Source organism: Rhipicephalus microplus, chromosome 4 (genome assembly GCF_043290135.1).
Source record: "Rhipicephalus microplus isolate Deutch F79 chromosome 4, USDA_Rmic, whole genome shotgun sequence".
NCBI lineage: Eukaryota > Metazoa > Arthropoda > Arachnida > Ixodida > Ixodidae > Rhipicephalus > Rhipicephalus microplus.
This window is the reverse complement of record NC_134703.1, coordinates 61297981-61319193: the sequence shown is the minus strand read 5'-3', so window position 1 is coordinate 61319193 and position 21213 is coordinate 61297981. Positions and strand designations below refer to the sequence as shown.

Here is a 21213-nt window from a genome sequence, read left to right as displayed (position 1 = left end):
CATAAAAATAAAATAAAAACTACAACTTTTTATTCAAGTGTCGCTACAAGTCTTATACATCTATGTACAGGAATAATTTGTGTGACTAGTGGTCAGTGAATCCAGGCATCGGAAATGTGACTGCAAAAGCTTCAACGTCCTTCCGTAGCTCCTGCATTTTAAGCTTGGTTGCGTCGTCATTTGAAATAAATTCCTTGAAGTCCTTCACTGTCTTCCCTGATGAAAAAGGATATTTTGTGTCAAGTGAATGCAAAAAGTGAGTGGTATTAAAAACAGAAGCAAGAGTTTAGTGGTTTGCAGATCTTTTCATAAATTCAAACGTTGAGAACCGCTTTCACTACTCTATACTGCGTAACACAATTGAGCTACAGCACCGAAATATATACAGGATGCAAAGAGGTTATAATACTGTATTAAGAATTCACAATCATGCATCATGAACTTAAAAGCAGCTTTTGCACCTTCCACTTGGTGCAAGATTGTTTCAGCGCGCGAACAATGGAAAAAGGACAGGGTAGACAGAAAGAGCGCTGCGCTCTTTCTGTCTACCCTGTCCTTTTTCCATTGTTCGCGCGCTGAAACAATCTTGCAATTATGACTACGCACCAACTAGCCCAAGCTTCCACTCTTGCGAGCTCCACTCGCTGAGCTGGAAGATTTGAATATTACAGTCTTATGATAAATACGATAGACATATTGCTGTAGGGTTAAATTTTTTTCTATGGTTATTGCCCTGTTAGTAGTTATTGGAGTAACAAGGCATTTATGAGCGGTATCAAGCTCCAGTATGTGCAAATTTACTTTCATGGGTCTCGGTACACCCTGGTGGAATAAAGTTTCTTCTACTGTATTGACTGCCGTACTACTCATGTTGCAAAACCCATGTATAGAGAATTCCTCTTCAAATTTATTGCAGTTTATAGAACAGAGGTGTACACAAACCAATAGAAGAGCACTTACTATGAACGAAATTTCATCCTCACGAATTCGCATGTGATAAAGTTTCGTACAAGAAGTGTAGTCGGCACTTGCTATTTGTTGTCTCTAGCCTAGGAGTTTTAACCATGTATAGCCAATGAGGTCTAAACACGAAGACTAATTTATTTTCCGAGAAACTTGCTGTAGGACTCATTATTTTTAAGCACAATTGAAGTAGAAGTTTTGAATTTCACTTTGAAACCACAGCACATAAATCCTAGTGACACAATGGATTCTTATGTCTATATTATATGTTGGTCACACTGGTTCAGTAGAGTTTTCCACAACTTAAAATGCCAAGTCTATGGCTGATTTAAAACACAGCATGGTTGTTAATTTTCACTCAAATAGTATGTAGGCTCTAGCAGACACTGTCAAACTCTGTGAGGCCACAATGGGTTCACAGAGTTTGACAATGCCATTCTTGAAGTGGGAACCTCAAGAATTGCATTGCCATTTACGTTTTTTTTTTGGTTGCCAAGTGTGGTGTTTTTGGTATTGTATAAGACCAATATGATACAAGTGAAATCGATTTTACCTCTTATGTTTTCAAGCATCCACTATTTGGTTAAGGAGGCAGTATTTGCTTAACGAACTGACGTGCAGTGTAAATGATACCAGCAGGATCATGGCTTGACGTAAATATTGTAGGGGTACATACAAATTACAGTATGCCTATGAAAAAAAAAAAAAAGAGATCACCTGCTTTTGGCTTGGCTTCAAGGGCTATAGTCACTGCTCTGTCAATGAACTCTACAACTTTGTGGAAGTCTTTCTCCTTGAAGTTCCTTGACGTCAGGGCAGGTGCACCTGTAATGTTTCAGTGGTTTCACAGATGCACTGTGTTATACATAGCAGGCTTCTTTTGCTCCCTGTATTCATTACCAAGAACATCATTTAGCCAACAAAATTAGCCATCACTAGCACAGTAAATGAGTCAATACAGCACACCAGGACACTGCAGCGTACTGTTCACAAACTGTGAGGAAAATGATAAAATATGCTATGCTGGTGTAAAATAGTGGATAAAATATGATAAAAAGACTGTGTAGGTATGCATTTTGTAATATGATGTTGCATTAAATATATTGTATGTTAACATAGCAAATATTTATTGGAAGCCGGTTGGATTGTTTGTGGCATTGACACTACTCTCTGCTGTAGTCAAAGACAACTTAAGCTGCTGACACTAGTTCTATGCAATGAAGTTGTTACCTGTAGTGCCTCGCATCAAATTTGCATGGACTTTCCGTATTTAGTGAAATGATAAGACCTTGTGGCATTTTTATGTGCACATGCTTGGTGTCTCCAACAAATACAACCGTCAATAAGACTACAGATGAAAAACTATAAGTGCTGTACAGAGTGAGAATAAATTGCTAATGTTGTAACGCTTTTGAAAACTGCTGTCACTTGCGTGCCATTTCCGGTGACAGCAGCTAACAACTGCAGAAAATGCATGCATGACAACAATATTAGTGCGGTCATGACTGGCATCACGTTTTTACCATAACCTATGCCTGTCCCACCATACAGCTATGAGATTGTTAAAGTGATTTTACAACTTTGAGAACAGAATTCAGTGGGAAACACTCTCACCAAGGCGGATACCTCCCGGCACAAGGGCCGACTTGTCTCCTGGGCAGGTGTTTTTGTTTGCAGTGATGTTACATTCATTCATGACTGCCTCTAGTCGTGCACCATCCAGTCCTTTTGGTCGCAGATCCAAGAGCAGAAGGTGGTTGTCTGTGCCACCTGAACAACAAAGAAATTGAGAGGTTGTTATACACAAAAGGATGCTAAGCAAGTGAGTAGTGCAATTTCGAGTTGACTGCAAAAGCTTTGTGGTCGAGATTATCTGCTCAGCATGTTCACTCGTTCAGGACCCCTTTTCATAGCGACTATATGTCGACACCAGAATATGAAAGCATGCAGAGACGATACAAGCTTACTTGAAACTTGAGTGGTTAAAATCATTCTGATGCCTTCGACAGCAGTGTACCTCACATACGATCTACCTCATGGTGCAAAGTAACCAGCCATTCAACGGCCAGTGCTTTCGTCAATCGCTGAATGACATGTTTTGCAGTATGCCATTTTGAAGCTGCTCCCACAGAAGCACAAACTTGAGCTTATTGCTGCTTTGACAACAACAGTCTGCATGAAGGGGCTTTAGATGACAGCAGTTGCGTTACAAGTTTGCGCCGATCACGTGGTACAAAAGTGCACTGTTGTTGAGCGTCTGTGAAACCTGTCCCCACTTGATGGAGAACTGGCTACACCACTGCTATGCACCAGCTCTTCTTTAAAAAGAATGTAATAATTCTTGGGGTTTAGGTCTAAGCCAGAGCCATAGTAATGTAAAGGTGTTTATTGGGTAGAACTCTGCAACAATGTACAATGGTGATGGCCAAGGTGGAACACGAACTCTCTTCAGAAAGGAGCCAAAGAGAATGACCCTCTAGAAGACGGTAGGGAGGCCAGCCCTTTACAGATATCCGAGACTTACCGTATTTACTCGATTCTACCGTGCCCTCGATTGTAACGCGCACCCGATTTCCACCGCGAAAAAAAAAAAAAGTAAGACATCGATTGCAGCGCGAACCCATTTTTCTCGCTGGCCCGCACGGTCACACCACTCGAAAAAACGACTCCTTTCGGGAGCGTCTTCCATTTAAATATGAAGTACGGGCGAAGCTTGTGCCCATCTGACGTGTAACAGAGCATTTCCGTCACTGTAGTTTTACCGTGGACCGATGTCAGCACGCGAACTTGCTTCTTCTTCTCGACGGTTGTGGTGCCAGGCATGTCGAAGTAAAGAGGCGTCTGATCGGCATTCCCAATTTGCGCAAGCAGGTAGCCGTTGTTGCGCCGCAAGTTTAGAACGAACCTCTGAAAACTGTGAAGCTTTTCATCGTACTCCTCCGCAAAACTTTTTGCATATGCATGTTCCCCTTCGGAGGGAAAAGCCTTTCCTCTTCATAAAGTTAGTTAGCCAGCACCTGCTCGCTTTAAACTGGCTCCGCATTAGACCTTTTTCCAAGACTAATTGCATAGCCCGCACTTGGAGCAGTTCTGTCGTCACGGACCGCTGTGCTGCTCGCTGCTCAAGCACATACTCGCCGAGCAGCTCTTTAATTTGCGGAAACCGACCCTGCTGTGGTCCACTGAAGCCTTTGCGTGAAGCTTTGCTGTCGACAATCTTCTGCTTTTGTTTCCGCCGGTCCTGCACGCACGTTTCAGGAACTCTGAACGACCGCGATGCGGCCCGATTTCCGTCCGTTTCTGCACACGCGATGACTTTTCTTTTAAAAGTGGCATCGTGGTGCACTCGAGTTTTTGAGTCGGCCCTTCCACGCCGTCGATGCTAATGCACTACTAGATGACGAACTCCTCAGCACACGTACGAAGTGCCGCACATGGGAAACACATAGGCAGAAATGGCCGACGCGCCATGCCGACGCACGTAGGGGGCGGCCATTTTGGATTTGCCGATGGCAATAGATTGACCGTAATTTTTTTGTTCGTACTCGATTCTAACGCGCATGCGATTTATGAACTGGCTTAACCGGAAAAAAGGTGCGCGTTAGATTCGAGTAATTACGGTAGCTACAATGTGACTATGAGGCACAGCGTAGTAGATGGATGCAGATACATTCAACTGCCCGGGTTTTTCAATGTGTGCTAATATCTGACTACACAAACCGCTACAATTTTTCCTTCATTGTAATGCGACCTCCACATCTAGGAACCCATGTCTTTCAGGTCGGCAGCTGAGCAGAGCTACTACAATACCACCACGGTGGCGAAACCAATGTAGTGAACTGTGTAGTGCATTTTGAGCACCTATTTTTGGCTCCTGTACTCCCACCAGTGTTTCAAGCATTGATAGCTCGTGGAAGAGATGCAATCAGGCATTGTGCGAAAGTTGAGACCGCATGTGTCATTGTGTTAGAGACCCATTTTACAGAAAGAAGGCTGTTCCTTTTTGTGAATTCATGGATTCCGTGTTTGTTATGACTACAAAACTGCGCGAAAAATCGACAAGAAACAGAGAAGGCACACACACAAGCGCAGGTGTGTGTGCCTGCGCAGGTGTGTGTGCAAACACCGGGAAACGTTTGTAGAGTGTGGAATTGGTGCGGTGTATCTTATCCCCTTATCATGTGGTAGGTGCTATATTGGGCAAACTGGAAGATGTTTGAACAATCGACTAATGGATCACAGGGCATCGCTGAAGGCTCACCCTTCGTCGAATCTGTGCCTACATTGCAGGGATTGCAAGTGTTCCCCTTTATTTCACGAAACAAGGGTGTTGTCACGGCACAGGGATAGGACAGCGAGAGAAGTTGCGGAGGCTTTTTATATACACAAGTATGGCGACACGTGTGTTGCGAGGCCTTCGGTGACTTTGCACCAACTAGAGATTGATTATCTCACTGCCAACTTCTAATCTTTCACGTCATGTTTTTCTTTAGGTATATAAGTGTTTTCTTTCAATAAACTGTCAGTTGCTAGTTCTGCGCTTGTGTGTGTGCCTTCTCTGTTTCTTGTCGATTTTTCGCGCAGTTTTGTAGTGATGATTTACCAACTCGCCCAGCGTTCAGTACTCTTAAGTTTGTTATGACCGGTCAAAGTGAACATTCAGTGTTACTATGCTCTTTTGTCAGCCGCCCCACATACCGGAGACAATGGTGTGGCCTCTCTCCACCAGTGCAGTCGCCATCGCTTTGGCATTCTTGAGCACTTGCTCCTGATATTCACGAAATTCTGGCGTTGTTGCCTGTAAACAGATTAATATTGTGGTAATTAATATACAGCAGCTGTTTCGAAGGAAAGGATAGCTACTTGTCACTGAAGCTGTTCGCACCAGGATTATTCAGGGTTCATAGGGCTAGTTTAAGTGAAATTTGCATGTAGCTATTGTTTTTTTCATCGTAAAAATTAGTTCTTAAGTAAAAATACAGAAAGTCCTACCACTGCGTCAAGTAGTGACATTAATAATGATAAAATGATGTGTAATAAAACAGTTAATGCCTAAATTATTAATGAGTTTGCACTGACATTATAGCTCTATCAAAAACAAGTGATCTATGAAAACGATGCCTAAGCAGCGAAGATATGTTATATAATTTCTATGCACCCTTTACAGTTACTACATTGAGTGAACAGTAATATCTAAGCTATGTCACTTTTTTACACCAATGCCGGTACAATAGCATACTACAGTGTAACATGCTAGGCCTATCGTTCTGCCTTTGCTGAAAACAATATATTTTTTGTTATGCTCGAGAACTATTGCGCTCTGAGCCACACCTGTTTTAAAGCAACAGCAACAGAGGCAATGGCGTGGTTGTGGGGTCCGCCCTGAAGTGATGGAAACACTGCAAAGTTGACCTTTTGCTCCAGGTCGTACATAATTTCTTTCCCTTTCTTGTCAACCTCTTTCAACCCCTTGCGAAAGAAGATGAGGCCCGCTCTGAAATAAATGAACAATTCCGTCACATTCGCTTTTTCTTAACAATGATACACAGGTGACGCGAAGAGTTTTCTTTGTTGAAACCCACTGATGGATCGCAAAGGAACGTGTGGTCTTGAACAGATGTTATGTTTACAGGTGTCTAATCGTGTAATGAAAGTTGTGCCTTCCAAGGTTTTATTTGCAAATTGCACAGACATTAACACTTTGACCAGAACTCCTTTTCACATAGTAACAGGAATGCAAATGAACTGCCCAATTAAAGTTTTGTAACTGTAAGTAAAAACTAAATGTGAATGCCTGTTTTTAATACATTGCACTTACCTATGCTGGAGTGTTATATAACTTTGGTACGTAACATTAAAGTTTTTAGATTAGATTTTGTAGTTACATATAATTCACCAAAATACTCGGCTTGTACATGTGCATCGCCATTGAAAAATGAGATAAGCACATGCTCGGAGGGAATGCCTTGGGAATCTATGATTGCGGCTGAGGTGAATTTCGGGAGTAATCAAAAAGCAGCCTTGTACATAGTGAAATCACAATTCGGCTGACCTTGAACCTCGAAGAGTCTTGTGTGTCGTGGTGGTAACCAAGTCGGCATATTCGAAAGGAGACGGGATCACCTTTGCTGCTACGAGCCCACTAATGTGGGCCATGTCGGCCATGAGGATTGCCTTGACGTCGTCGCACACCTAAATTCACATGCAAGGACAAGTAGTTCTTTGTTAATATCAATGCATTTAGACATGCTGTGCTCACATTCGGCACACTTACTTACTTCTCTGAACTTTTTGTAGTCCAGTAACCTAGCATAAGCGCTTGTTCCAGCAATGATCAACCTCGGCCGAAACAGCCGCGCCATGTCATGTAGCTTCTCATAGTCGATTAGTCCCGTTTCTTTCTATGGAATGAAAAGTCGGGTGAGAACGTAAAACAAAATGTTAAACTATGAAACAAGATACACAGCCTTTGAGCAGCGTTCTTAAAGCATACAAAAATGAGACGTTCCAAAGGGTTAGCTCACATTTAATTTGTAACCCATGGATTCAAAGTATATAGATGTTGCGGATATCCTCTTTTGGTCCGTCATGTAGCCATGGGTAAGGCTGGTAACGGAAGTAAGATAATTACATTGTACACCACCAGTAAACATGCTTTCCTTACAAAAAACGAAATGCTAAGACATGTATAGCAATAATTACTTTAAAAACAATGCCTAAGTGCACTTACTGTCCCCCATCGGGTAAGTCAAGTCCCATGATCCTGTCGTGTGGTTGCAGCACGGCAGTGTAGGCTGCAAAATTTGCAGGAGAACCCGAATATGGCTGGACGTTGACGCCCCATTTGCTTGGGTCTAAACTGAACGCCTCGAGGGCCCTCTTCTGACAGAGAAGTTCGATTTTGTCCACCACTTCTGTGCCACCATAGTACCTGCAAGTATGCATTCGTGAAGATGCTTTCGAGTCTTTGCATATATAAACACTGGACATATTTTAAAAAAATTAAATGCAGTATACTACCTGAAATGTAACTGACCATAAAATGTTTTCCAAGACATGCCTTTTCCCTCGCATCACTAGGACAATTGGTGCTCATAGTGCAAATTTCTCTTTCTTGCACCCTTATACCCCTCCCAATGTGTGGGGAAGTGCACTGAACATAGTCTCGTTAACCTCTCTACATTTCCTTTATTCCTTTTCTCTCTTTCAATTATCGCTTGTAACAAACCCTATTCATAAACTATTTCATTAGACTTAACACTCAGTGGATCATAGGTATTTACTTTTTACAAATACAAGTGCAAGGGAATTGCCAGTGCTGGCTCTTTTAAACGTATTTACGTAAGTTCATTAGGTTTTCACTGAAAGCCAACATCGCATAAAAGTGAAATAACCATACCTTACGCCAGGATATCCCTCCGAGTACTTATTATTCAGACAAGATCCCAGTGCTTCGAGGACAGATTGACTAGCAAAGTTCTGAAAGTAATTGTACAGCAAGGGTTACAAAAGCAGATAACCTACACGTCCGCGAAGCTTTGAGTCCCACATGCGCAAACATGTGATGCGGGATAGCACATTTTTCATTGCTGCACAAACATTTCACTAAGCCAGAGTACATGAAGAAACGACCAATTACAATAAGCATGCATGCTGAACAGGCTAATATTATAAACGATAGAGAGGCGCCAAACTCCTCAGATGCAGAACAAACACTGTGAGCAACGGTTGCAAGGAACGTACTTCAGATGCAATAAGCTCTAGGCCAGAGACTTGGCGCTGTTTCTCTTCCTTGAGTAGCTCCCACATTTCTGGGTCTTCTTGCTGAAGCTGTGTCGGATGACTGACTGCCGAATGAGACAGCCTCTGTAGCACAGGTATGGTGCCTCGTGTGACAGTTTTCTGGAAAGGGCAGGGGAAAGAATCGTGCTTTAGGGACAACGTGCGTACATGACCCATTAACTACTATCATCGTAAGATTTGTTATTGTATCTTGTGTCAATAACATTACCATTACAAATGTAAAATTATTATTTACTCCCTATTCGTGGTTATTTAACATATTGGCAATTTGAACATTTTTTTTATTATTGTCCAAGAACAAGTGATGTTTGTTAAAAGGTGAAGAAATACATACAGGGCAAGCTATCAACTCTGAAATTCATTGAAACAAACAGGCATACATGAGTGGTTAAATTAACATGTGCAAAAAAAAAAAATCACGAGCAGGCAAAAATTATTTTAATGATGCACTGCCAGGAAGTCTAACCCAGCGGCAAATAACATGATCAAGGGCTTTCTGACACATGACATTTGCTTTGGTAATCATTTAGGCTTCTTTAGTTACCCTTATTACCTTAACTTTGAGATTACACTGCACTGCCGTGTCAGCAAGCAACATTCTCTACAGTGTGAAGACAGTTTGAAAAATGGCTGCCCTTTGGTGGAGCTTTATGATCCAGCAGCATATTGTGATTCATACAATGCCCAGTTTGCCCAATGTAACACTTCCAGTGCATTCAACCTCCTTGGCCTAGTGCTTGACCTGTTGTCTTGCTCCTCTCCTTTGGCCTTGCTCTCTAAAATGTGCGAATGCTGACAACCGAAAAAATAAAACTCTGCATCCATACATGCTCGTACTATCTTTCTCCCACTGAGCTCAGAGCCTCCTGCCTTTGCTTTCATGTCCTGCAGAACCTTTTCCATCATGGAAAATGATTCTCGGGAAAACTGGTCCACTTGAGCCTGTCCAGTTGCCTCGTGAGATTTTCTTTTATCTTATGCAGACAAGGTTTCTTTAGTGCTGCCTTCAAATATGACGTTTGTGAAGTGTTTTTTACAACTTTTAAAGGGCCAGTAAACAACACCGCAGTTCAAAAATTGTTATTAAGAAAATGATGTACACTTTCGCTTCGTGAACGTGCTGCCGCAAGGATTTTGCGAGTATGTGCTATATTAAGAAAGCTATGGGGATTAGAACATCAATTTTAGCTGGTTTCAAATTTCTGCAGGTCTCAGCAATTTCTCAGGGTAATAAAGTAAGTGTACTTGAAACATAGACTGTAAATTGAGACCCAGTTTGAGTGCTGTTAACAGCTTTGGTAATATAGCTGTATGTTAAGCACGTGTTATTTCCACCTCTTAGCCAGATACAATTTATAGTAGGATGCTTGTGGCATTACATAAGGCACACGAAATACTGAATTAGGAATGTGCTAGATAAAGTGACAACAAAAAGTTAAGTCAAGAACAGACAACAGCCCATTTGATTTAGGAAAAGTTAGTTATTCATTTTTATAAATGTTGCAGGTTATCACTTAAACTTATTAAAGCATTGTGAAAATGCTTCATGTCATCAAAAACGAGTCCTTCAAGAAATAAAAGAAGAGAAGTTATCATGGTATTTATAGACCAAGCTGTGAAATATCCCGGATTCATGTACTAGTCATAGTTCTCATGGTTACAGTATTCATTTATATATTCTTATATATGTATATCATATTGCATGCCTGTGTACACATGTGCATGCAAATGCACGGCCTTCTTTCTAGTATTCTCAACATCAGACGCTCAGTTGAAAAGTTCTCGAGCTTATGCCTCAGCCTCTGCTTTAGTCTGATTTATGCACTAATTTTCCCAGCTATGTTTCTCATTCCTTTTTGGCTGAATTTGATCTGCCAAAATTATTTTAGTGTAGATTTTGAAATGCTTTTTGGCTTCAGTTAAGGACGAAGTCTTGAATGCAGCTGACATTCTACATATAGTGTGTGTGTGTATGTGTATGTGTGTGTCACCAGTTGCCATGCTAGAATCACATCAGTGCAGCTGTTTGGGCTTGCTGACATGACGTTAAAAAAATGCGACTGATCCCTTCTTCTAGTAATTGGTATAACACGCAAGTGAAACGTGTTTTCACAGAGATAGTTGAGCGTTGATTGTGCATTGTTTTGCCACAAGGGCAAAGAAATGAATGCTGCAGCAACAAAATGCAAAGTCACGCGAAGAACCGCAAGCAGCTTGAAACTTGCAGCACGCACCTCACGCACAAAGCACGCACGAAATGAGCATACACAGGACGAGCACGAACAAGCAACTGTCACAGCTCGACACTTTATTCACGCTGTTCGAACAGAAAGAAACTCGCAAAACAAACGCAAAAGTATACACAGAACAAGCGCAAACTACTGTCACAATTCTTAGCTCGTGTATGAGCAGCGTGCTCCTTCAATAAACGCGGCCGCGCCAGTGAGCGAAGCGACCTTCGTGCTCTCCTATATCACAAATATGATCAACCCATGCACAGGAGAGACCTGTGGAGGCGGCCCTTAGCGAAATGCGAGCGGTGACGACCTTTAGAGCGGGCGGGCCAAACGCGAGCTCTTCATGCCATCTCGCTACCGATGATGACAACGTGCTGAAGTAATGGAGCTCTGAGGACAGCCAAATAGTATATCATGTGTATAAATAGCTTGCTGTTAGCAGTTTACACAATGTAGGCTTCGTGGCCAAGTCGTTAGCGCCACGCACTGCAGATTGAGAGGTTGCTGTTTCAATGCCCAATGACAGAACATTTAATTCGTGTTTTTTTTCTCTCTGAAATCTGTTAGTATATAACTTACAAAGTGATATCCTTGACGTAAATCAGTCAGCGGAGCCGTGGTGGACCCCGACATAAAACACTTTCGTGTTAAAAAAAAAAAAAAAAAAGTTTGTTGAGCACTAGTCCTGTGCCTACAAAATCAGATGCTCCAATTAGGGGTTAGGAAGGAAAGAAGGGGAATTTTATTCAGCCATTTTTCTCTATTAGATGCAATATTAATGAGAACTAACAGACCTAATTGACAATATTGCCAAGGAAAGTATAGAGGATGTTATTTGAAGTAGTTATGATATAAATTTGAACGAGGTAGAGTGGATGAAAGAATAAATTGCCGGCAGCAGGGACCGAGCCTAGTAATATTGCACATACTTTTTATTTCCACCATCGTTGATTGGTGTCATATAAACACAATTTTTGCTCACTCACTTTTATCAGAGCCCTGATAATCTTTAGTGGCCAGACTTAAAATGACATGAGGTGATTATCACAAGCAGCAGCACGTACCAGTTCTTACACTTAAATATATTTTGCTGCCCTATTAATTTTTGTGAACACTGCACACGAAGATTGAAGGAATAGAGCCATATTAATGACAGTAATGTGCATGTTCACTAAATAAACCTTTTTAATCAGGTGAAAATTGTGACACAATGTAGTTATTACAATTGGATAACAGAAAGCTGCAACTAAAATTACAAACTCTAATCACAAAAGTTGTGCTGCTGCAGAATATGGAATGTTTATAAACGGTTAGCCAGCTCTCTCCAAGCTGGTACGCAGATTTTTGTTTTTGTTTACACATAATGATGGCTGTTGCTCAATGTAGCAGCTATGTGAATATCGATGCTACTATATTCATCATAGTAGAAGGCTAACACAGAACACTTATGATCGCTCAAAATTATTTGCACTTGGGTTATTGTGCATGAGTATTAATGCATTCAAAGTATTTTGGAATGTGGCTATTGAAACAAGAGCTGCGATGTTGCAGCAATGCTTTTGCCAATGCAGTGCCTTTTTGGGCTTTGTGAGTGGTCAGAGCATTGCTCTGCCCCTATTATCAATCCACTAAGCTAGAATGGTGCGTATTTCAAGACATAAAACTTCAACAATATATCAAATGAGTCTAATAAAAGTCTAGGATTTCACATAAACTCTTCTGGTGAGGAAAAATTATGGTTCAAGAAAATGTACGCTCGCCATTTAAAAAAATGGTAAAACAACAGAATCAACATTTCGGAGCCCCAATACGGGTCTAACTATCACGAGTCGAAACATCACAGGCTTTTTAAAAGGACACTTAATAACAAGAATCTACCTCAATCAGGCAAGCTAATATTGAAGGAAGTGCGGTAGTTGAATTTGGCACCAACCTTGAACACGGAACTTGCCTAAACATAATGCACCTATTTTAGAGGGCTATAGTGAGCTAGTAAATGAATATTCCCTTTCTCTTGCCATGCAAACAAACTACAAAGAAGGACTGGCACACAAAAATGTCATGGAGCAAGCCTCCCGTTGAAATTTCACAATATTCTTGCTTGAGCAACTCGGGAAATGCAACATATAATAACGTACATACACCTAAAACGCAAGACAGTTTCATAAGTTACTAAGTCAAGATAGTTACACTTAGGGCAACCACCAAATGTAAGTCTGAATAGAATTTCCTGGTATGCTATAATTCAGGTTACCAAGCTGTTCATCCACAATAGTGTAAGTTCTCAGAAAAGATTGCCTGTTTAGAATCACTAACACTATAGCATTGTCTGGCCTGAGGAACGCTATAGTGTCAAGTTTTCGTGCTGGCTCAGATTCAATTTTTTTCGAACCTCGTGGCAGAAACTTGCTGAAGTGTGCCAAAGCGTAGTACATCGGCTGCTGGTAGAACTCTTTGGATGTCACGTTCACGATGATCGGAGCGTCAACGTAGTTGTGAGCCCAGTTTGGGCCGCCCATGGTGTCCAGAGCGAGGTTCCAGTCGATCCAGCCAGTGGTCCAGTGGTGCAAGTCTTGGATGATGTCCAAAGCGTAGCTTTCAGCACGCTTCCAGCTCCCAAGGATCACCCTGTTTTTTGAGAGAGACGACGACCCTTCACATGCTTCCGTTGCCAAAAGAAACTTGTCGGGGTGCCTCCTGTGAGTTTGCGTGAGCACATGGGCACCCCTTATGTGATTCCAATACCAATGAAAGGCTATACCGGAGACGTATTTTGCAGCTTCAGCGTCAGCGAGGACAACGTTAGCCCAGTAAGGGAGAAAGGCCCGCTGATCATCCAAAATTAACAACTTCACCTTGTCAGCTCCATAGCCTGCTGTTTCAAGAGCGGGGCCAAGGTCAAACTTTATGAAATCACGCTGGCTAGCAGCAGTGAAACCCATTGTCTGGAAAGGGTAGAATGGAACGAAGCCAGATGTCGGTTCGTTCTGAGGAGTGAGGCCCCAGAAGCTTACATTGTGATCTTTGTAGGCATCCAGAAACTTGATGAAGTATTGTGCCCACGTCTTGTAATACGTACCGTTCGGGCTTCCTCGGAGCGTACCCCTTCCACTCATGTCACTGTTTGTTTTCATCCAAGCCGGAGCGCTCCATGGGCTCGCTATGAGCCATAAGGGGTCCGTTTTGTTCATTTCATGGGCTTGTTGGATAAAGGGGATTTTCAAGTTGATGTCTTCGGGTCCGAGGCTGAAATTGGCAAGCTCGAAGTCGTCGGAAACGTCGTCGTAGGAGTACACGCGCATCGAGAAGTCGCAGCTTGCGATCGGCACTCGTCCTAGGTTGTAGTTGAGGCCCTCTTCCGAGTAGTACGCTTCTAGAAGTCGGGTGCGAAGCGGTTCTCTTAGGCGAAGCAGGTTGCTGCCGGCAGCGTCGGTGAATGATCCGCCGAAGCCTATTATTTCCTGGTAAGTTACGTTCGGCGTTACGCGAATAACACTGTGCGTCCGAGGCAGAGCGGTGAAATTTATGTCGACTTGCGAGAACTCGATGGTGGTCGAGAGGAATCGAGATCCGTCCTTGCTGCTTTCGTAGACGCCAGCGACGCCAGTTTCCTGTTTCTCCACACTTCCGAGCAGATCGCAGTGTTCTTCGGTGCACACGCACACGGTGCTGCCTTTGCCGTAGTTCCTGTGCACACAAGCGTTCCTCGCGAGGCCGTGAAAGGCGAAGAGCAGCGCTGCCACGATCGCAATTTTCGCCATGATTCGAGGGCACCGGGAGACGTTGACGTTCCGAAAGTCTACCGCAAAGTCCCAGTGATGTCATCGGTTCTAGGACGAGGTGACCCGGCGACCTCGTAACTGACCTAATTTTAGGAAATTTTGAAGTGGGGGACGCGCGGTCCGCGCGGTTTACAATCGCCATAGTATCACCTGGCAACGATACCACAACGGCAAGCGCGTGCAGCCGTTTGGTGAACCCTTTAACGTCCAAAAATTTGAAAGGAACACCGTATAGAACCAAAATTACGAACTTTTCGCTCGTTTTTAGCTAGATACGCATGCTGGGTTTCGTAACAAAATCGTCTGCTAGCACGCGCTGCGACATCTGTTGTTCGCTTGAGGAACAATTTTTTCACCACCTCTCAAAAACACACTGAGAACCTCTTTCTTGTTTACTGCGCCGAAAGACGTAGGGCACAGCTACAGTATTGGTGCCCCTGTGTGCCGTGGATTTCGGGAAAAACTCTAAACATACGACACATTCATTTGTTGTACGCGCAGGAAGCAAGTTAGGCGATGCAGCGAGCGCGAAAAATATTGTTTCACCTTGTTTACGACGCCGTTATAGGCGTAACTCCAAATATGATACCGTTAATAGCTCAAGTATTCAAATCCATGCACACGCGAACAGCGCATTTCTTTTTTTCCCAGTAAATGAACTCACCGTGATTGCACATGCTGCTGTGAGCCCTCGGGGCACTTTGCACAACAACGCTGACATGCCTGGAGAGTGCAGCACGTCTGCCCCCGCGCTGTCTGTCGGAAGCCAGACGTAAGTGGCGTCACCTATCAGGGAGGGTTATCGCCGGTTATCTCGTTCGCCCTTATCCCCTGCCGCCGCGTGTGTGGGGTGAATTTGATTCGGGCCTACTTGGCGACTGCGTGCGTGTTCGTTGCCCCGTGACGCTATCTTTTCGGAGAGATAATAGCGGGAGGCAGGCGACGATGTTTCTTGCCTCGAAAGAGGTGCGGTCTCGTGCCACTTGTACCCCTTTGTCACACAATGACAAAGCGTAGGATACGGCGAGAGTATTTTACGTCGTGAAATATAATTTTGAGGCAATACGTACTTACATGGCTGCGCAGAACCACGGCACGGATTTCATTCTGGTGATCGGAAGGGGAGCGTGACGTTTACACGGTTTACACCCTCCAATTTACACATTACGCATGATGTGTCCTATATAACGCACTCAATTAATGTACGTCAGATATTTCAGGGTGAAGAACTTGGCCTTTTTCCTTGCCAACTGACACCCCACTCGTTTTTGATGAAGACAATCGTCAGCTATCTTTCGGGTGAAGCGTTCTTGCTCAAGTTCAGTGGCAAACCGCTTGCAAAACATTGCAGTCGAAAAAAAAAAAATTGTTGTTTAATGGTCTACTTGTTAGCCATGACCACCAGTTTGAATGAATTTTCGCACTTCAAGGGGATAGATTAATTAGAATTGAGAGTTAGAATTTGCCATGAAAATAGATGTACAGTCTTTCATTTGGACATCCTAGTGGATTGTTCGATAGTACAGCTAAGTGCGCAATCACAGTTGAGTAAACCCGCGCTAAAAATTGTTCTTCGGTTCGGTATGTTTGAAGACCATTACGAGTCAAGCCTTCGAATTTGACAACGTTGTATGGAACCAGCTGGAAATTGTTATACGGGTTGAATTAGTGTTTTGTTGAACAGTTTCAGTTCGGCCTCGTTATATGCCCAGTCGGGATTCATTCCTTACATATTCATGGCGAGATGAGGGGTCAGATTGCCCCACCGTGGTGGTCTAGTGGCCAAGCTACTCGGCAGTTGACCTGCAGGTCGCGGGATTGAATTCCGGCTGCATTTCCGATGGAGGCGGAAATCCTGTAGGCCCATGTGCTCAGAAGTGTGGCAGCTTGGGCTAGTTGGTATGGCATGACGATAGTTATAGCTGCCACACTTCTGAGCACATAGGCCTACAGGATTTCCGCCTCCATCGGAAATGCAGCCGCCGCAGCCGGAATTCAATCCCGCGACCTGCAGGTCAACAGCCGAGTACCTTGGCCACTAGACCACCACGGTGGGGCAATCTGACCCCTCATCTCGCCATGAATATGTAAGGAATGAATCCCGACTGGTCATATAACGAGGCCGAACTGAAACTGTTTTACAAAACACTAATTCAACCCGTATAACAATTTCCAGCTGGTTCCATCGTGTCCTTCTTGTCTCTGTGTCGTTGTTTTGTTCTCGCGCTATAACTATCGCCATGTGCTCAGATTTGAGTGCACGTTCAAGAACCCCAGGTGGTCGAAATTTCCGGAGCCCTCCACTACAGCGTCTCTCATAATCATATGGTGGTTTTGGGACGTTAAACCCCACATATCAATCAATTAGGGGTCAGATTGATCGAATTACTATTTGAGAATTTTATGGTGAGACGGAAGTTGAGCCACTTGCCTCCCATTAGTTTTCGCCGATACACCAACGGGTTTCAACTGGAAGTTAGTGAAATGAGTAAAGCTGTGAAACAAGAAAATAGTTCACATGTTTATCTTTGCACATGTGTGTCTTCAATAAAAACCAACATACAGTTAAGCCAAGGAAAGTATAGGGGACGTTAATCGTACTCCATTAACCGTATAATATTTATTACGATACAGATTAGGATGGTGGATGAAAAGACAACATGCCGCCGCCAGCGGATTTCCCTTTTTGTCTATGCCTCCTTTTGATTCTCTCTCTTCCCATTTTTCTTCTCTTTCTTTCTCTCTATTTGCTATATGCTTTCCTCTCTCCATCATTTCGCAACCTCACTTCCTTTTCCCATCCCCTTCGTATACTAAACAATACAGGGCTATGTTACGCTGTGCTAGCGTGTCGGGATATAGCCGAATGTTTACGATGCCCACCTTCGATTCGCGAGTACACGTGCTCGATCTCTGCTTTATCAGGATTTTTTTTCGCGAAGAATTTCTAATTTTTTCTATTTCCTCTTGCCTATTTCTCTCTCTCTCTGCACTCGTCCTCTCACCCATCAGAGTTATTCCGTTCGACGCTGGACAAATCAGCGCACGCATTTGGGAGCGAAGCAAAAGATGGAGAAGAGTACGTACATAACATGCATGGGTAAAATTTGCTTGTGTAATATGCGCGTCCACATACGCACGCACACGTGAACATACATATATCTACGGCTGAAACCCCCTGCCCCCCAAAAAAGATAATTCTGGCGACACCCCTGATAACGGGTACCGGTTCATGATAGTTTTATAATGACGGATTACAACTAACGGCTCCCATAGAGCTCCGCTGTTAATGGGGCGTCTTTTTGTCCCTAAACAATAATCGTCATTTAACAAATGCGTGCATGCCGTTGAGTTATCGCCGCACGCCCGGCACATCCAGACCACGAACAGCATGCACTTTATGAGCTTGATGCAGCATTCCTGATCTGTGTTTTGGAGGACCAAATAAAAGTTTATCCAATCCAATCCTGTCAGGAGAGTGGCGAGGAACGAGTGGTCAGGAAAGAAGACGTAACCAACCCAGGCTACGAATATAGTTCCATTAAATTATTATCCGGGGTTTTGCGCCCCAAAACCACCATATGAATATGAGAGACGCCGTAGTGGAGGGCTGCGGAAAATTTGACCATTTTGTGTTAACGTGCATTGACAACATACGTACGTAGATCACGGGCCTCTGTACCATTCCGCCTCCATTGAAATGCGACTGCCGCGGCTGGGATGGAAACCGCGACCTTTTGGTCAGCAGCCGAGAACCATAGTCACTGTTACACCGGGGCTGACTGCACGTGTCTATATCTCAGGTGTTCTCCTCGCTTTATCGCCGCGCGCCCGGCGAGTTGCTATCACGAAGGGCGCGTGCACGGCGAACAGCGTGACATAGCACTCTGGATAGAAAAAGGAACGAGCGCGCAGTTTTTTGGAGAAAGGAAGCGCGAGCGACCTAGGTGACGATTGTCGTTATATGGCGGGACGACATCCCTTTGAAGTGCATTCGCTCGGAACTGTCGCTTAGAAAAGTATTCGATGCACTTGTGAACCACTTACAGGCTTGCGATCTCGTTCGCCTCGACTGCTGTGCGCTGTCATCGTGGTGCGCTTCCCACTGCCCCACGTGCAGGCTGACGTATGCTCTAATGAACTGCATTGAAATGTGACGCCGATTCCGTCTGAAGCCGAACAACGTCACTCGTCAGTTGTGCGGTGGTGTTGTCTGGAACGGAAGGCACGTTGATGGTCCACTGTACCTTGCACTGGATTTGTCCGCCGACTAACCCAAAGGCGTGGAAGCGTTACCTTCCACGTCTTTCTAGCGTTGTGCGGGTTTCTTCAACGACCGGTCCACAACGAGCGTGTCGACAGGGTGTGTGGTGGTGGCTCCGCTGTAATGGCGACTCCATACGAATTGACCCGAGTACAATTAGCGAAGGGAAGATGTAGCTAAACACATAGAAAATACGTCGTCAGAAGAACGGATCAGCGAATCAGCAAGAAACAACAAGCTGTTTGCCTCGCCAAAGGTCAGTTCGCTTCGTTATTCAAAGTAGTACATTAATTGTTGGTAACGTTTTAGGGGCGAAGCTCCTTAAAGCGGCACCCGTTCGTCCCTCGTAGTAGTCGTAGTCCTAGTGTGTAACCAGTCTTACGTTTTGACCTGCAAGGTGGTGCCGTTGGGATATTTCTCCTGTGCGTTGTTGAACAATAAAATATTCGCAGCGTGCGCGTTAACTAAAAGCCGAATTCGCATATTTTCATCATATATTCCGCATATAGAAGCACCGCCATCCAGCGGACGTTCCAAGCACTCAACGAGAGGTGGCACACGCACACTTTCTTACGGCTTGCGCTTCGTGTCTACTTCCCACCTTTAACCACCCCGAGTTCATGGTATATACTAGTTCACTGTATTCATGGCACTGCGGCCCAACGCTCGCTAACCTTTCTAAAACCAAGAAGGTTACGCCCAGCGAGTATAACGTAGAAACCCTTTCTTGTCAGATTGTACTCAATGTACATGCCAATGGCTGCTAATTGGGACTGAGAGACGGGAGAATTCGGCTTTTAGTTAACGCGCACGCTCCGAATTTTTTATTCTTCAACAACGCACAGGAGAAATCCCCCACCGGCACCACCTTGCAGGTCAAAGCGGAAGACTGGTTACGCACTATGACGAGGAACGAACGGGTGCCGCTTTGAGGAGCTTCGCCCCGAAAACCTCTTGTGGTTTCTTCATACCGCCGATAGATGCCCGCTGCCTTCGATTGTTGGCAGAGCCTACAGAAGTGTATGGCTCTGATGCTTGGATGAGGCGCGCCGTTGGTAGATCGCGCTTTGCAAGCAAGCCGAGAAATGTCTCATAGAGTGAGTGCGTGTCTCACACCATCGCCTGTATCTTCCACGCGGTTGTAGGACAGTCCACGGGCCCAAATTGAAGTCACACAACTACAACAGTATTTGTGGGACAACAACGTGTGATGGCACTAAAGGCAACTATTAAATGGATATTGATTGTTACAATAGCGGTGCAAGAACCTCGTAGTGTTACTTTTGTGTCAAGGAAGTGCTCACCTAAAAACAAAATCACGTTTTAGAGGTCCGCATCGAATTAGCGCTCTTCAAACTACCCGCCCAAGCGGAACGTCTCACGTCACTGTTGCCGTGCACAACGTTGCCTGGCTTTGCGGCGCCGCCACCGACAATAGTATAGCAGCAGAACAAATGTAGCGGGAGCCACAACAGCAACAACGGCCAATCAATAATTTCCATAGAGTTGATATACAGACTTTGGAGGAAATGCTCTGCTGGGGGAGCTATAACCACCAGAGCGTAGACATATTCGAACGTTGTCATTGTTGCCATTAAAATACTTTCATCATCATCATCATCATCATCATCATCATCATCATCATCATCATCATCAGCCTGACTACGTCCACAGCAGGACAAAGGCCTCTCCCATGTTCCACAAGTTAACCCGGTCCTGTGCTTGCTGCTGTCAATTTATACCCGAAAACTTCTTAATCTCATCTGCCCACCTAACCTTCTGTCTCCCCCTAACCCGCTTGCCTTCTCTGGGAATCCAGTAAGTTACCCTTAATGACCAGTGGTTATCCTGTCAACGCGCCACATGCCCGGCCCATGTCCATTTCCTCTTCTTGATTTCAGCTATGATATCCTTAACCCCCGTTTGTTCCCTAATCCACTCTGCTCTCTTCTTGTCTCTTAAGGTTACACCTACCATTTTTCTTTCCATTTCTCGCTGCGTCGTCCTCAATTTAAGCTGAACCCTCTTTGTAAGTATCCAGGTTTCTGCTCTATAGCTAAGTACCGGCAAGATGCAGCTGTTATATACCTTCCTCTTGAAGGATAGTGGCAGCCTACCTGTCATGATTTGAGAGTGCTTGCCAAATGGGCTCCACCTCATTCTT

General features: G+C 44.1%; 1 protein-coding gene and 1 pseudogene across 1 annotated transcript; both read right to left on the bottom strand.

Moving 5' to 3' along the window:
• Positions 1 to 8: 8 nt before the first annotated feature.
• LOC119172034 (serine hydroxymethyltransferase, mitochondrial) lies at positions 9 to 15603 on the bottom strand. Its single transcript, XM_037423004.2, has 12 exons — positions 15450 to 15603; positions 8707 to 8865; positions 8363 to 8442; positions 7694 to 7894; positions 7488 to 7569; positions 7242 to 7364; positions 7016 to 7155; positions 6295 to 6457; positions 5662 to 5761; positions 2578 to 2733; positions 1681 to 1788; positions 9 to 216 (listed from the first exon to the last, which is right to left on the bottom strand). The coding sequence occupies exons 1-12, from the start codon at positions 15504 to 15506 to the stop codon at positions 86 to 88; spliced, it is 1500 nt and encodes a 499-aa protein (XP_037278901.2). The 5' UTR covers positions 15507 to 15603; the 3' UTR covers positions 9 to 85.
• Positions 11048 to 15440, bottom strand: LOC119172033 (lysosomal acid glucosylceramidase pseudogene; annotated as a pseudogene).
• Positions 15604 to 21213: the final 5610 nt, after the last annotated feature.

Bases quoted from the DNA above. Each gene is read 5' to 3' on its own strand.
- LOC119172034 (XM_037423004.2), bottom strand. From the start codon at position 15,506: ATGTCAGCGTTGTTGTGCAAAGTGCCCCGAGGGCTCACAGCAGCATGT. The intron at 6,458-7,015 runs GTCAGCCGAATT...CATTTATTTCAG, and splicing joins AAGACTCTTCGAGGTTCAAG to AGCGGGCCTCATCTTCTTTC. The intron at 217-1,680 runs GTGATCTCTTTT...CTTTTTCATCAG, and splicing joins TGAAGCCAAGCCAAAAGCAG to GGAAGACAGTGAAGGACTTC.